Source organism: Lagopus muta, chromosome Z (assembly GCF_023343835.1).
Source record: "Lagopus muta isolate bLagMut1 chromosome Z, bLagMut1 primary, whole genome shotgun sequence".
Taxonomy (NCBI): domain Eukaryota; kingdom Metazoa; phylum Chordata; class Aves; order Galliformes; family Phasianidae; genus Lagopus; species Lagopus muta.
In genome coordinates, this window is record NC_064472.1 from 64,311,081 (window position 1) to 64,325,941 (window position 14,861).

General features: G+C 45.5%; 1 protein-coding gene across 1 annotated transcript in view; it reads left to right on the top strand.

The window, feature by feature from the left end:
* Positions 1-1,070: 1,070 nt before the first annotated feature.
* GRIN3A (glutamate ionotropic receptor NMDA type subunit 3A) overlaps positions 1,071-14,861 on the top strand; it is a 68,205-nt gene continuing 54,414 nt past the window's right edge. The window contains exon 1 of the mRNA XM_048932405.1: positions 1,071-1,790. Within this exon, the coding sequence (XP_048788362.1) occupies positions 1,071-1,790 (720 nt within the window). The remainder of the gene's footprint in view (positions 1,791-14,861) is intronic.

Below are 14,861 nucleotides of genomic sequence, written 5' to 3' on the forward strand. Positions count from 1 at the left end.
GGGAAGCGGGAAAGAAGGTGAACATTCAGCGAGAAAGCTCTTTACGCTAAGTGTGAGGTGGGGGGAGGTGAGCTGAGGCTGCAGGGCGATTTCTGACCCTTCCAGGAGCGGAGTTATGGGCGCAGGAGGCGGCAGCGGGTCAGCACGGAGCTGGGAGCATCCCCTCTTGGGTCCTGGGGCTGAGTACGGAATGCGGACGCACCGCGGGGCATCGCACCTCCGGCTTGCGCGGCTATGAACCAAATCAGCGGCTCTGAGGCGAAGCGGGGACTTTCCCCAGTGCCCTGCAGACGCTCAGGCAAACGCGCATCTCCGCTCTGTGTTCTCCCGGGAGAAAGGTGTTCTGTCATAGAAACAACTGAAGAAAGTGCTCACGCCTCGCTGAGCGCAGCGCTTGGATCCCACGCGCTGAACAACACGCGTCGGCGGAGCGGTCGCACGCAGACGGAGACACCCGGCGCTGCTCCCGAGGTGCGCCGGCGGGGGGGAGGCCGGGAGCTGACACCCCCAGCTCCGCGCCCTACGTCTCCCGCTGGCCCTTCTCACTCTTGCGGCGCTCGGCGCCGTCCGTCGGGGCCGTCCCGGGACGCGCCCCCGAGGGAGGCAGCGTGCGCTCCCGCAGCTCTCCATCCTCCCGCCGGGCGGGCGACTCCCTGCCGGCGGGGGCGGCGGCGACTACAAGTCCCGGCTGCCCGGGGAGGAGCCGCTCGCCGTCCCTCCCGGTGGGAGCGCAGCGCAGCCCAGCGACCGCCCGCAGCCCCGCCGCCCGGCAACTTTTCTCGCTCTCTCCGGAGCCGGGCAGGGGAGTGCGCCGGTGGCTGCGGAGCGGAGCCGAGCTAGCAGACGGCCGGGGGACGGCACGGGGAGAGGCACCGCGCGGGGAACCGCTCCGGGGGCGGCGCGGGGGCCGCCCCGGGGCCGTCCGGCTGCAGCCCGGGCTCCGCGAGGGGCGGGCCGGGGGCTTAACCCCCCCCCCCCCACTCCCTCCGGCCCCGGGGCGGGGGCGCGGCGGCGGGGCCCCATGGGCGGCGGCGGGGGCGGCTCTGCGCCGGGTTCGCCCGCCGCGGCTGATGCCGCTGCCGGCCGCGCGCGGGGCGGCTGAGGCGGGGTGGGCCAGAGCCGGAGCCGGAGCCGGGGGAGGCGGCGGGCGGCGGCGGCGGGCCATGTGTCGGCCAGGGGTGCGCGGGCTCCTGGGCCGGGCGTGCCTGCTGCTGCTGCCGCCCTGCGCCCTGGTGCTGGCGGCGGTGCCCGGCTCCGCGTCCCACCCGCAGCCCTGCCAGATCCTGCGGCGCATCGGGCACACCGTCAGGGTGGGGGCCACCCACCTGCAGCCTCGCGGCCCCGCCGCCGCTTGGAGAGGGGAGGCGGCGGGCGGCGGCCCCGAGGGGGAGGTTGCGGCGGGGGCTCGGGGCCGCCGGCCGGGGGGCGGTGGGGAGCGGCAGCCGGGCCCCGCTCCCTCGCCGCGGGACGCGCTGCTGCTGGCCGTGGCTAACCTCAACGGCGTGGCCGGGCTGCTGCCCTACAACCTGTCCCTGGAGGTGGTGATGGCGATCGAGGCGGGGCTGGGCGACCTGCCCCTATTCCCCTTCTCTTCCCCCAGTGCTTCGTGGAGCAACGACCCCGTCTCCTTCCTGCAGAGCCTCTGCCACACCGTGGTGGTGCAGGGGGTCTCCGCCATCCTCGCCTTCCCGCAGAGCCGCGGGGAGATGCTGGAGCTGGACTTCGTCTCGGCGGCGCTGCGCATCCCCGTGGTCAGCATCGTACTGGGAGAGTTCCCCCGGCGGAGCCCGGTAAGGAGGTTGGGGGTGGGGAGGAGGGGGTGCAGCGCTATGCCTGCATCCCGGGAGCCCTGCGGGGTCGGGGTGCGGGGAGCAGTCCGGCATGGGGAACGCGCGCCGGTTTCGGGGCTGCCGGAGCCGTCCTGCATCCTGTCCCCCTTCCGGCGTTCTTTCCCAGTGGTGGCAGCGCACGAGCATCCTGTTCCCGCACAGGAGACGGCGACTCGGCGGTGAGAGCGAAGTTGAGTGCGCGGCGTGGTTTGCCGTGCGGAGTTGCGGGGCTGAGATTACATAGCGGCTCTTGCGGTGCAGCCCGTGCGGTGTGAGGGGCGATCCTCTGTAGAGGCTTAACTTGGCTTTTGGAGAAGCTTCCCACACCAAAAGAGGTCGTTAGCAAAAAGGAAGGGGAGACGGGGGAGAGAGTAATGTTTTTATTTATTACTTTATGTATTTATTATGGTCGAAATGCTTTGCAGAGTTCGCGTGGGGTAGTATCTGTGGACTGCTCACCCGGTGACAGTTTTCAGGGAAGTTCTTCGCTCTTGGCTTTTCATTGAGCATTTCTGTTACTTGTAGCTCATGCATCACTGCCAGTTCGATTTGTGGAATATTTTAATGCTTACTTAAAACAGTAGAATGGCTAACTCTGCGTTTCATTGTGTAGCTGAAGTCATAGTATCAGAAGTCAGTGCCTAACTGCCTGAAGCGCAATCTAAGGCAGCATCCCAGGAGTGCTGAATTTTCTGCCATGCAGAGGTGGCATCCTTGTGTTATAAGCTCTGGGAAAAGGTGATGGTGGTTCAGTATGTTGCAAATGCAGGCTCAGTGCCATAAGTCACGTCCGAGCAAAGGAGTGGGAAGAAAACACACCCTTCTGTGCGGCCCACACGAGGGAAATTGTGGTAAGATGGCAGAAGCTGCCATTTAAGTAGCCAGGTGGAGCAGTTCCTTTATGTAGAAGGAGATAGCACAACTTTGCACTCAGAATTTAATTAGGAAAAAAAAAAAAAAAAAAAAAAAAGATTACCAACAGAATTTTCTTTGCAAAAGCAAATAGAAATCCCAGCCTGGATCAATTTCTGTATATTTTTTGGTATTAAGACTGTAACAGAAAGGGTAGGAAAAGAGCTAGTTTGTAATTGGAGGTGTGATCACTGTGTGCTGCTCTAAACTCTGCTGGTTTTCTCTTGCTTGGCAAGAAAGGTAGCGGGTTTCTCTACAGATTATGCATAAACTCAAGGGTGATCCATACTTCTGAATGCCACTTGTTCGTATGTGCTTGATGCCAGTAGCACCCAAGTTAGCTGAGTGACACCAGCCTACCAGTTACATTCCCTGTTGTACCTGAGCCAACAACCAAAGTTCCCTGAAGAACAGAGCCTGAACCATCTCATTGCTCTGTTAAAATCAGAATTATTTTCTCTGCCATGCCAGATGGGACTAAGTTCATCTGGAGCTGCGTGAGGACACAGCATATGTTAAACGCATATCATGCAGGACAGCAGTCATTGTTCCTTTCACAGACTTCATGGTTCCTGCTTAACTTTCACGCTCTCCTCAGTGTGGAGCCAACTGTTTTCATTGGATAAATCTGTCCAAATCAGGACTTTGTTCCTAAGCAGACGTTTAAATGTCATTGTCGTCTATGACAGTGAAATCAATGCCTGACTTTAAATCGTATTTAAGTGCCGAGGAGATTCAGGTTTTTTTTTTCAGATCAGCTTAAAAAAAAATCACTCTTCAAGGTTTTGTGGATATTAAAAAAATCTAATCTGTATTTAAAGGCCGGTATATTTGGCCATATATTTAGTAATAGAAATCTATTCATCTCCAAGATCGGCTTGGAGAGCCTGCACATCCTTCTGAATACTGCTTCATACTTGTACTTAACAAACACCATTCAGAAGCTAACTCACCTCATGTGTTTCCCAGAGTTGCAAGATTTCCAGCACCATCTCAAACCTGGGAGAGGCAGAGCGGTTGACCTGGGCAGCTCTGATGGCTTATTGCCCCAGGCAGGAGTTTTGTCTGTCCCTCCATCTCATGCTAGCATCTCATGGCCTCCAGACCTAAAAGCCCCAGCACTGCTAGCTGACTGCTTTGGCACAGGCAGCATTAGAGCAGAAAGTTGTGGGTGGCACAGTGGTTAGGTGAGATAGGCTTTGCCACTAAATAGGCTGAGCAGCCAGTGTTTTAGAGGAGGAAAGAAATGAAAGGTGTTGAGGGCTGCAATCTCAGTCTTCCCCCAAGAGGATGGTTGGGCCCTGGAACAGGCGCTGAGCTGCTGGAGTTCATGGATTGTTTGGACACCACTCAGACACTGGGGTTTGAATTTTGGGTGGTACGCTCTGGAGCCAGGAGTTGGACTCTGTGATCCTTGTGGTCACTTCCAGCTCTGGGTATTCTGTGACTGTGTTTCTGGGGTGGGAGCTGTCAGCCCTGAGAAGCCTCCCGTCCTGCTCTGCCTGGCAGAGCTCACTCTGCCTGTCTTCTCCTCACTCCTGCACAGCAGCATGGCCCAGGGCACGGCCTGCAGGCCTATGGCTTTCCATCCAGAATAGCAGTGAGCCCCCAGCGTGTTTGTCCTTGAAGCGCATTGCCTATCGCCTGTCCTGTTGGGAATGTTGCAGATGTGCGAACAAATATGACATTTGCTAGGTGCTGTCCTAACAGCCCATCCTCAGTATTAGTTGGAGCTTTTGTTAGAATTGTTTTAAGGGAACAGCAAGATATAGTTTTCCAAGTTATGCCATGATGGGAACGTATAAATATAACACCTGTGCTGAACATCAACAGCCTTATTCCTTCATATGGAAGATTATAATAAGCAGATATTCATTGTAATTGAAAAGTACTTGGATTTTTGAGTAAGTCTTCTGTAACGTGGCACAAAGCAATACTTGAAATGAAGAGGAAGGCTAGGATCTGGAACTGAAATTTATTTTAATAGCACTGGCTGTTGTCCTCATCACATGTGACGGTGTGCTTCAAACATGTGACATCAAGAGGAGGTACGCGGTGTCAGAGCTGGGCATCAGAAGCCAGCTGGATGATTAGTGCTTTTGAATGCTGTGTCTAAGCATCTTTTTAATGTCTGTTCTTCGTTAAATTCTTCTCTTCTGAAGTTCAGAGAATGACAAAGCTAACAGCGCTCCTCCACAACAATTAACAATGACTTGGCAACAACCATCACAGAGATACAGCATTGAGGGTTGTGTGTGTCAGAACACACACACAGCTTCAAGGGATGCTCTGCAGAATAAAATGTGACATATTTTTCTTTCGTTTTGATTTGTATATGTGATTTAGTGACTAACATAGACTGACAGTAAATCCAGACACTGTTGTGACCTGAAAAAAGCTGTTTACTTTTCTGAGTTTACTGTCAGTCCTGTAAATTTTCACACTTTCAGTAAGCAAAAATAACAATTTATCACCATCATTCAGCAAGCAGAAAACCACTGGATTCCTTTACACGAATGCAGATCACATTGAAGCTTTGACAGATCATTATTTTGGAGACGGCAGCTCACGAGCACTGATGTCATTAAGGCAGGACTTACCTTGTTAATTTTTTCATAACATACTACTTTTTCTTTTCAGTACTGCTAATGTCATTAGCTGTATCTCCGGAGAGGAAATAGTGAACACTGCTAGGGAACATGAGCCACAAATAAATGCAGTGATAACAGAGCTAGGAGTTTGGGAAGGATAGCCTGTAATTTTATTTTACAGGTGATAGTATCAGGAACACAAGGGAGATAATGTTTGCAGCAGCTTTTGTCTGAACTTCAGAGCTAATGGACTATTTTCAGGGGGCTTCAGATAAATTGCTAACTATAATGTCTTTTAACATTAGAAGGATTCTTTCCAGAGCAACAAAACAGAACAAAATAAATCTGAATCATCTTGGTTCCTTGGTTCCTGAAGTCCATACTTCATCTGGTTTCTGGAATGACTGGAATTGCCAACACTTCTGATCACTGCTATGACTTCAGAAAGGGTAAAAAGAATACATAAATCTTGTGAAGATTGTTAGTTTAAACAGTGAGTTTCCTGACAAATTAGCAATCTCATGCTCAGAGCAGAGGCTCTAAAAGAAAATGACCATTAGTATTTAACTTTAAAGGGATTAAGTTCTCTTTTGAAAATAAAAGGACCATGGGGGCGTGGAAGAGCTGTGCAGCTGATAGTGCAGGCACTTTTCCTCCTTCGAGCTATAATTGCATCAGAGAGTTATTTCTGATCTGCAAGGAAAAAAAAAAAAAAAGAAGAAGAAAAGATATCTCATTGTCCAGGGGAGACTGCAAAACACATGCCTAGCTGCAGCTTCTCGTACTTCATACTATCATCTCTAATCTGACTTGTTCCACATGTTGGAGTTTGTACCACATGCTGAACAGATGAGCAGTAAGTATGCAGTCATCCCTGTGATCACCAGTCCTCCTCACCTCGCTGCATAAATTGTGGCACACAGTGGCTGGGCACCTCAGGGGGGTTTGTGAGAGATGGAGTTGGATTTGTTGGTCCGTACAGGTCCCTTCCAGCTCCAGGTATTGTGATTCTATGAGGTTTCCTGGGGGAAAAAAAAGGAAACAAAATCTGGAAATGGCATGAAAACAAATGTTCAGTTGGTGTCAGGTGAAGGTCTCAGTGCTGTTCTGTTCTTAAAACTTCATAGTTTGGACCGCAGATATGCTATTAAGTGAAAGTCTTTTTACATTGCCTCCTAATGAAGTACCTCCCGTGGTCAGCTCTCCTAGAGCCATTAATTCTATCAAACACAAATTTCAGAGGTGTAATTCACATTTTGCTAGCAGTGTTGTTGTCGTAGTGCCATGAGTGAGATTTCTTTGTTGCAGCAACCCTCTGTTAAACGACAGCAGTGCCATATTTGCTGACTGATCCCATTTCGGACAAGGTGACCTCTGGTACCTTTTGGGTACTGCCATCTCCTGCCTCTCACTTGCTCCTCCTCCCTGTTATCCTACACTGTCCTCAGATTGTTACTTTAAGAATGGTTGAGAATGGTTTTTACCTGCGGCCTGGCATGTTGTGGAGCATCACAGGCTGAGACAAGCACAGCTTCAGTGTTTAATGAGTTGTCAGCTGAGGCCAGTCTGTCTGTTACCATGAACTTGGCAGATGCTTTGTGCTGATGGGAGAAAGTTGTTGTTTGTATTCTGTCCCATCATCAGAAAGCTCCCAGGTTTTCTGAAAGTGGTGATGGCATAATGTTTGAAAGTTGCATTGGCATCTGATACATTGTGAAGTCTTCTTGTTAGTGCCATAGCTCAGGGTATATTTGTTTTTTTGAAATGCTGAGAAGTGGTGAAAGTTTATTTACTTAAGCTCTCTCCCTGAATCCTTAATTCAGCATCACATTGAAGCGTGCTGAGGTGCACTTTTCCAAGTCTCACCTTTCAGTGCTATTTCCAACTCCTTTTGAAGGAAGCCTCTCAGAAAGCCATTGAATTTGCTATCCTGCCATTGGGCTTCTGGAATTAAGGGATCTTGCAGCTTACAGTATTTTATCGTGATACATGATAAATGTACTTTGAGTTTCAAGAACGCATTTTCTTAGCTGTTTTATTGCTTGTGGAGAAACTGTGTTATGAGGTGAAGGAGTGTTTTCAGAAGTACTATTTGAAGACTTCACATTCTTTGTAACCGTAGAAGCTTACCTAGTATTTCTTACCATCTAAGTTGCCATGAAATATTTCAGCAGACTTCTTATCATCTAAGTTTCTTAAACATCTTTGGTGCATAGAAGTGTTCTTGTTTTCTAGCATTCGTGGTTTCATCAACCAACCATCCCAGAGTTATTCACAGCCGTATTTTATTTTACTTTTTTATTTTCCTTTTTCCAAACAATTGTTACTTAAGGAAATGTTGGCCATGCCTCATTCTGAGTGTCTGTTTATTTCCAAGTTGGAGGGTATAAGTAGTACATACCAATCTAAGACACTGGAGACTGGGTAGTGCAGCATTATTTGAAATACATATACCAGAGATTCTCTGTTCTAGTGGCTTCAGCTCAACAGTGGGAAAACTGTCTCAATTACAGCAATGGTTTATTACCCAGATTCAGAATGTTCACTGAGTCTATAATTATTCAAGGTATTTGACTTCGTGAATCTTTAGATAAAATTATGTCAATGATCACTTTGTTCTTGAAGAGCATCTACTTTTGTCAAGTTTTATCAAATCACATAGTCAAGTTTATAAGCTTTGTTGTGTTCTCAGTTATATCAATTCCATTTGAAAAGAGTATAGAGGAGCTGCAACTGGGGAAAGAGGTGGGGGGAAAATGATTCTCACAATTGAATATTGGAAGGCACTTACTACATAAACTAAGAAAATTATCTTTCTTGAATTAATACAGAAACTAAAAAGCAAAGGTACCTGCCTTGTAGTCCAACATGCATTTGTCTCTCAGTCTCCTTCCTTGCTGTACTGATCATATGGTACTAGATTTTTGAGAAAATATCTGAGCTGTCTAATAACAGGATTTCTGCATTCCCTATCATGTGTTATTGCTGTGATGCAGGAAACACTGAGTTAACATCAGATTCAGTTGCAAACTTGGTGTTTTCTTTTGTTATGGATATTTATAAAATGGTATCTTCCTAACTGAAGAGATCTTTCATAGTACAGTGTACAAACTCATGTTGATAATGAGTGATTAAATTATGACAGAGGTAAGTGGTTAATCCTTACTGGGCTTAATGACACCTGCTAACAGAAGAAACACCCATATGGCATTCAGTAAGTAAAAACTAAAATTTTGGCCAGGCAGATTTGCTAGTAGATACTATATGAATACAAAATGTAGGCAATAAACAGAATATTAACAAAGAAAAGATTCTCTACAAATGTAAATCTGGATGTTCAGTGTAATTTCCGCCAAGAATTTATTAATCACAAAAGCCTGAGCAACCCATATTTGCACTAGAATATATGGCAGACCTCAGTAAGCTGTTGATCAATTCAATGTTCACAAATTCAAAGACCACTTACAAACATTTTCATTTAGATACATTTAATGAGTTGTTTATTATTTAAACCCATGAGATAATGGAAGCATTAGAACTCAAATCTGTGTTGGATTTAGTTACTCATTTAAGTTGTCAAATAAAAATGTTTAGCCTGTGTGTTCTATTCACTTCCTGCTGAGACTTCCTTATAATATTTGAATGTGAAAGAAATCCAGGTTTAGCACAGATAAAATTTATGTATTTCTGTTAATCCCTAATGGTAATCAACAGAAAACTGGAAAAAGCAGTTTCTTTTCTCATTCCAGCGTTGTCTTCCCAAGAAGAATCATGTTTCAATTGATCTGAAAAAAGATCTTTTAAATAGTGTAAGGATTGTGTTTTCAGTCGAACAGAAGAGCCCACCAAATCACACTGCAGTTCTGATAGCTGTGTATTGGAGTTTATACTGAATAGCTAAAAGAAGCCAGAGAAAAGAAAGGAAAGAAAACAAGAAAGCTAGAGACATAAATGCAAGTGACACAAGGGCAGATAAGGAGAAAATAAACTGAATCAGGAAAGGAAGGAGTCTCTTTGTCTCTTAGTTTCTCTGACTCCAGAAGCATAAAAACAGAGTAATAGAGTTTTATGTGAAATCGCCGTATGAGGAGCCAGGGTCACCAAGCAGAGAGCCAAGAAGCTTGCCAGGGTTGAGTTGGCAGGGCTGCCTTGCTCGCTGGATAGGGACACTTGTCTCCAGCAAGCTGTACTTCCCAAATGAGTCCTGCAGACATCTTGGGGAACTGCTAAGCCAACAGCATCGTCATGAGGGATGCTAGGCATCTTGTAGTTCCAGTGTGTCCCTGTATCTGCAGGTAGACCAGGATTGTACCAACATATGCAACATGAGACCAGTAGGTACCCAACAGGATGGGAGCAAGTCCACAGCAGCTCTGGGATTGCATCATCTGGCATCAGTGGCTGTTCTGTACATCTGATCCGGTCCTGAAGTTCTGCTTGTTTTTGCATGTATCCCGTTAGCCAAAGTGGTCCCCACCACCATGGGGAGAGGATGTACAACAGCAGAAAAAGAAGTATTTAAGCTTGAGTAGACAGCAGTGATGGATGATTCATTTATTAAGGGAGTCACACTTGAGCAAAGCCATTTGTGCAAGGGACTCCTCAGCAGCGTGACTAACAAGTCCACAATCTGGCCCCAAGTGCTTCTCAGCTGTCACATCAAGCTCCGATTGTTACTTTTGGCAATTACTGACAAATACACAAGAACTGCCAAGAGTGGGGACGGACACCACAAACTGCAGCAAGCTGTAGCGGGTGTCATCTGCCACCTGTTCAGAGCACTGCTGGGACATGGCTTTGGCTTCGTGTGGGCTTTCAGGACGTACCTCTGTTTAGACCTGACATTCAGTTCTTCATCCTGAGCTTACTGTGTCGTTTCCCCACAGAGCAGTATGATACAGCATCTTGCAGCCCTGTGTTGTATATATAGCCTATGCAAGAAGCAGGGACAGCAAGTGAGGCGGTGGTGCTGAGTCTCTTTCTCTCTCTCTGAGCTGTACCAAGCTGCTTGCTTGGCTTTCCCATTGCAGAAAGCTGACTGGAAGGTTTTTGCTTGGCACCTGGGGGGAAAGATCTGCTCACCAGCATGCTGGCTAATTAGCTTTTATCAAGAGTGCCACAGTCAACTGAATATGTCCAACTGCAGATGGGGAGGTAGAGATGAGGGGGGAAAGTGAGTGTGATCACAGGTGCACCCTCTGCTGCCAGTAAAGTGCAGCAAATGGGTAAATTACTGCGATATTTTGATTGTTGCTGTTATATAGGAGAAGTCAAATGTCAAGAAATGCAGAGACAGGCATCATTTTCCTTTTCTTGCTACAGTATTTTTATTAGTTTTTATTCACCAGCTTTCATATGTGATGATAGCTTGCAAAGCCTATCTTACAATGTGGAAATGATTTGAAATGCATTATAAAAATCTATGGATATGCTGCACAGGCATATTTTAAACTTTTAGTATTTCCCTAAAGGTGTACTATTCCAATTTCAGCTTTTTTAAGAATGTGAAGGAAATGATTGCCCATGCTGTTCATCAGACATTTTACAAGGCTTAACTTAAGACAAGGTTAAAAGACAAGATAGATCTTCAAGCAAAAACTGAGATTTTGAAAATGAAGCCTTGCATTTGTTGCAAGGAAAGAACTATTAGACCTAGCAATTAATAGCAGAAAAGAGCAGCCGTATTATGCACCGGGCTCTCTCAACGATGTCACTGATAAAGCAGTTACATTACACTTGTTTTAATAGCATACTCACTCAAACCAGCTTAAAAAGAACTTTTTTTTTTTTTTTTTTTTTTTCTTTCAAAGATGTGAAAAATCAGTATTATGAGTTCAGTTTGATAATTTTCTGGTGCTATTTTAGATGAAAGCATAATTATTTATCACTTTCTCAGCTTGTAAGGCTCACTCATATATTTCAGTTAAACAGCTCTTGGTAGCGGAACAGTTTCTAAGAATTTACTGTACTTGACATAAGCATCAATACATGGGAAGAATAGATCTGAACATTACTTGGAGCTGATAGCTGCCCTGTGCAGAGCGTACTGGAGCTGTTTTAGCTGTAACTTACTTTTTGTAGCACGCTAATATTGCACAGTTAGTTTTGCTCCTACATTAGAAGGGCAACAGGGTGAAGCAGTTACTTGTCTGGGCTTCCTCAGCTTAAATTGCTTGTGATAGGTGCTGAAATGTAGAGCTCTGAGAGGATGAATACATGCCCAGTAACTGCCTTGAGGGAAACAGAGGTAAGCAGTTGAATCAAAACACATTGGAGCTTTTGGTTTCAGCTTTGGGACATGAAAGCTTTTAATGTCCTTGCAGCACATTGTGCTGGCCAGATGGGAGTATCCAGGGGCTTAGTACGTGAGCACAAAATCAAGCAAGGCTGCAAGAGAAGGTGCTGCTTTCCTGTTCTTTGCTTCCCCTTTTCCAGCTGTTCTGATGACACTGGTTATGCTGTCTTGCCCACGACCCAGAAGAAAAAGACGTGCCCAGGGGAGTCTGGTGCAATCTGCAGCAGATCTTGAAGTAGTTGAGATTGGTTTTCATGATGGAATGGGATGCTGAGTTGAGCAGCACAGCCTGATCTGGTGCTCTTGCAGTGCTTGAGGCTGAAGGCAGGGAGAAATATAGGGAACAGCCTCCCCTTCCTGGCTGCCAGGCTTGTTCAGGATGTGAGCAGATGTGTGATCAGTGCAGCTGACAGGCTCCGTTCAGCCCTGTGCGTTTCTCAGAGAGAGAGAGAAAAAAAAAGAATATGATCAAACATGGCATCAGTGTTCATTTCCTAGGGAGTCTGGGGAAAAAAAGACTATTAATCAGCTCTTTAAAAGTTCACGTTAAAATGTATCAGTATGGAAACATGCTGGATAGACTGGTACAGCTAATGATACCCTACTGGCCTCTAATGAAGTATCCCGCATCCAACAGTCAACCCAGAGAATGCAAAATGATCATTATTCAGTCACCCTTATGATCATCCTTTTATACGCATGAATTATTTACTTAGTACAGGCTACTTACACACTTGTTAATGGAAACCAGCTTTTCCATTGTAAGACCCATAAGATCTCTTCAGAGCATGTAATCCTTCTAACCATGTTTATTTCAGATTCATTATCCTGTGTTTTGTGTAATGTAATCTGTTACTGTATAAATAGAACATTCTTCAGAGCAGAAAACGTGTGGAAAAGGATTCCTTAATAACAAAACTTCCATTTCTTATTTTTTTATGTTTTTGAGAGCAGGATGGGTGAGTGGTCTGTTTCAAATATTGATGCCCAGAATCTCCAGGAACCCCCAGATTTAGTTCAGCTGCACTGTTCTGTACCTACTGTTCTGTTTTCAGTATATCTTGCTTCTTTCATCCTCTTTTAGTCTTGCCCACCGGTCTTTGTTCTGAATACTGTATTCCACCGTAGGATAAGACAGATCCTAAATTAACAGTCTTGACTCCAGAAAAAGACCACGAGGCTCTATTGTGATACAAATGATCAGCGACATAAATTGCTCATCACTCACTGTTCGTCACATTTTCTGAAGAGCACCAAAAATAAGACACTTATTTATAAATAGCTTAGCCTGCTAGTTTCCAGTGAAACTGATTTTTTATCTTCCCACCATTTTGACAGTGCATATAAATATGTAACACGTAGTTGTGTGAAAGTTAGCTGTTCCACAATGTCCTCTGTGGGCATTCATGAGCCATCCAGGTTCGCAGCAAAGGAATAAATGGCAAAACGAGGCTTGTGGGATGCAGTGTGTCACGTTATTAGCAGAAGAAATATGCCTTGCTTAGAGAATGGGAGCTTGTTGCCCAGATCATACTGTTCTTGTATTCCTCCCCAGAAGTGCACTTTAAAAGGAAAATGAAATAAGAACTTACATCAAATAATACATCTGATAATTACAGCCATTTTTTCTGCATGAAAAATACCTGAGATTTCTGGAACAAGGATGAACAATAAAGGCATTAGGTATAACTGCATCCTCAAACCTTCCAAAAATTTATGTAAATGCTTCCTTTTACTTCACTGGCTTTCAGTAGGGACTGAAGTTTGAGATATGGTTTTAGCTGCTTGGCTAAGCCACATGGTATTTTTTTTGCATCCAGTCTGATGAGCATGAGAACTGAGATATACTTGGAAACTGAAACTTGAAAATACTGAAAGTGTTAATTGCTGCTGTTCACTTCCTACAAAATTCTGTCCTGGTGCAATTTGATTGCTCAAATGAAAGGAAACGTTGACTACAAGAAGAGCTGTGAGGGTATCTATAGTTGTTTCTGATGTATTTGCTATCAAATAGAAGCTAATATATTCAGACTTCCAGTTCTCTTAAGTATGATCTGGCTATACTGAGGTTAAGGAATTAGTATAACAAATCTGTGGCTTGCTACTGTGATATTAAAACTATATTAATAATTGATCTCAACGTGGCTATCAACTTTGATCTTTAATTGTATATGTTTGTATCTTGTTTTTACCAGAGATTCCCTTCACTTAAAGATGTGTAAAAAGCCATTCACAGAACAAAACCAAAGATAATAGAGACATTCCATCTTATTGTGGATCCTACATACTCTAGTGTTATAAGAGCAAATGCATGTCTTCCAAGGGCTTTGCAAAATTATTACTGATCTTATTAGTGAATAATGACCAACGGGATGGTTTATTATTGTCAGTAAGAGGGGAAGAAATAAGAATTCAATGTGACCATTGCCCAGAGGACTGTAACAGGAAATCCAGCCTTATGCAACTGAAGCTTAAAAACCTGTAGAGAAATAGAGTGGGGTAAGGTACTGGACAGCTAAACATCCTTTGTTGGAAGTTTAGCAGTCTGCAGCTATTTAAATCAGTGCTCCTACACACGTACTCAATCTCCAGTCGATTGAAGAATGGTCTCCAAATAAACACTGCTTACTTTACCTTCAGGAAAGATCCAGAACAGACCTTCGAAGATGCTGCTCTGTGTGTCTCTCCCTGCCTTTTATCCTCTCAGCTGGCTAGCTGTTTCACTCCTGTTTATTAATAATGCATCCTAGTGTTCTGTATGATACCACCGAGGGTTTTAAGCATAGCATTTTGCAGAATATTTTAGATCCCTTGCTCAGATGGGGCAGTGCTGCCTTCGTGTTGATGCAAAATACCAAAATTCAGAGCTTGCATTATTTTCACCTTCTTAAGTTCCATCCCAGATCGCTGAAACGTGTAGAAGTATAATCTTTTGAAAAACTGACCAAGACTTGCATTCATGTGCTGGAGCCGTGTAAAGAGAAAGAGAAAAGTGAAATGGGGAAAAGAGCATGTTCCTATTTCTCTGGGAAATATGCTGTTTTTGTGGTTTTAATTATAGGTTCCCTCCTCCTGAAGCAGCACTGTTTCCTGCAGCTTCCATCATATGTTCTTGTCAAACACGTAGGAGCAGTGCTCTGTCATCCCTTCCCTTCAGGTTGTCTGAGGGAATTAGGTGTTCCTCCGCAGCGCTAGCAGTTGTTGAGAGAATTACAAAGACTTGCTGAGGCAGAA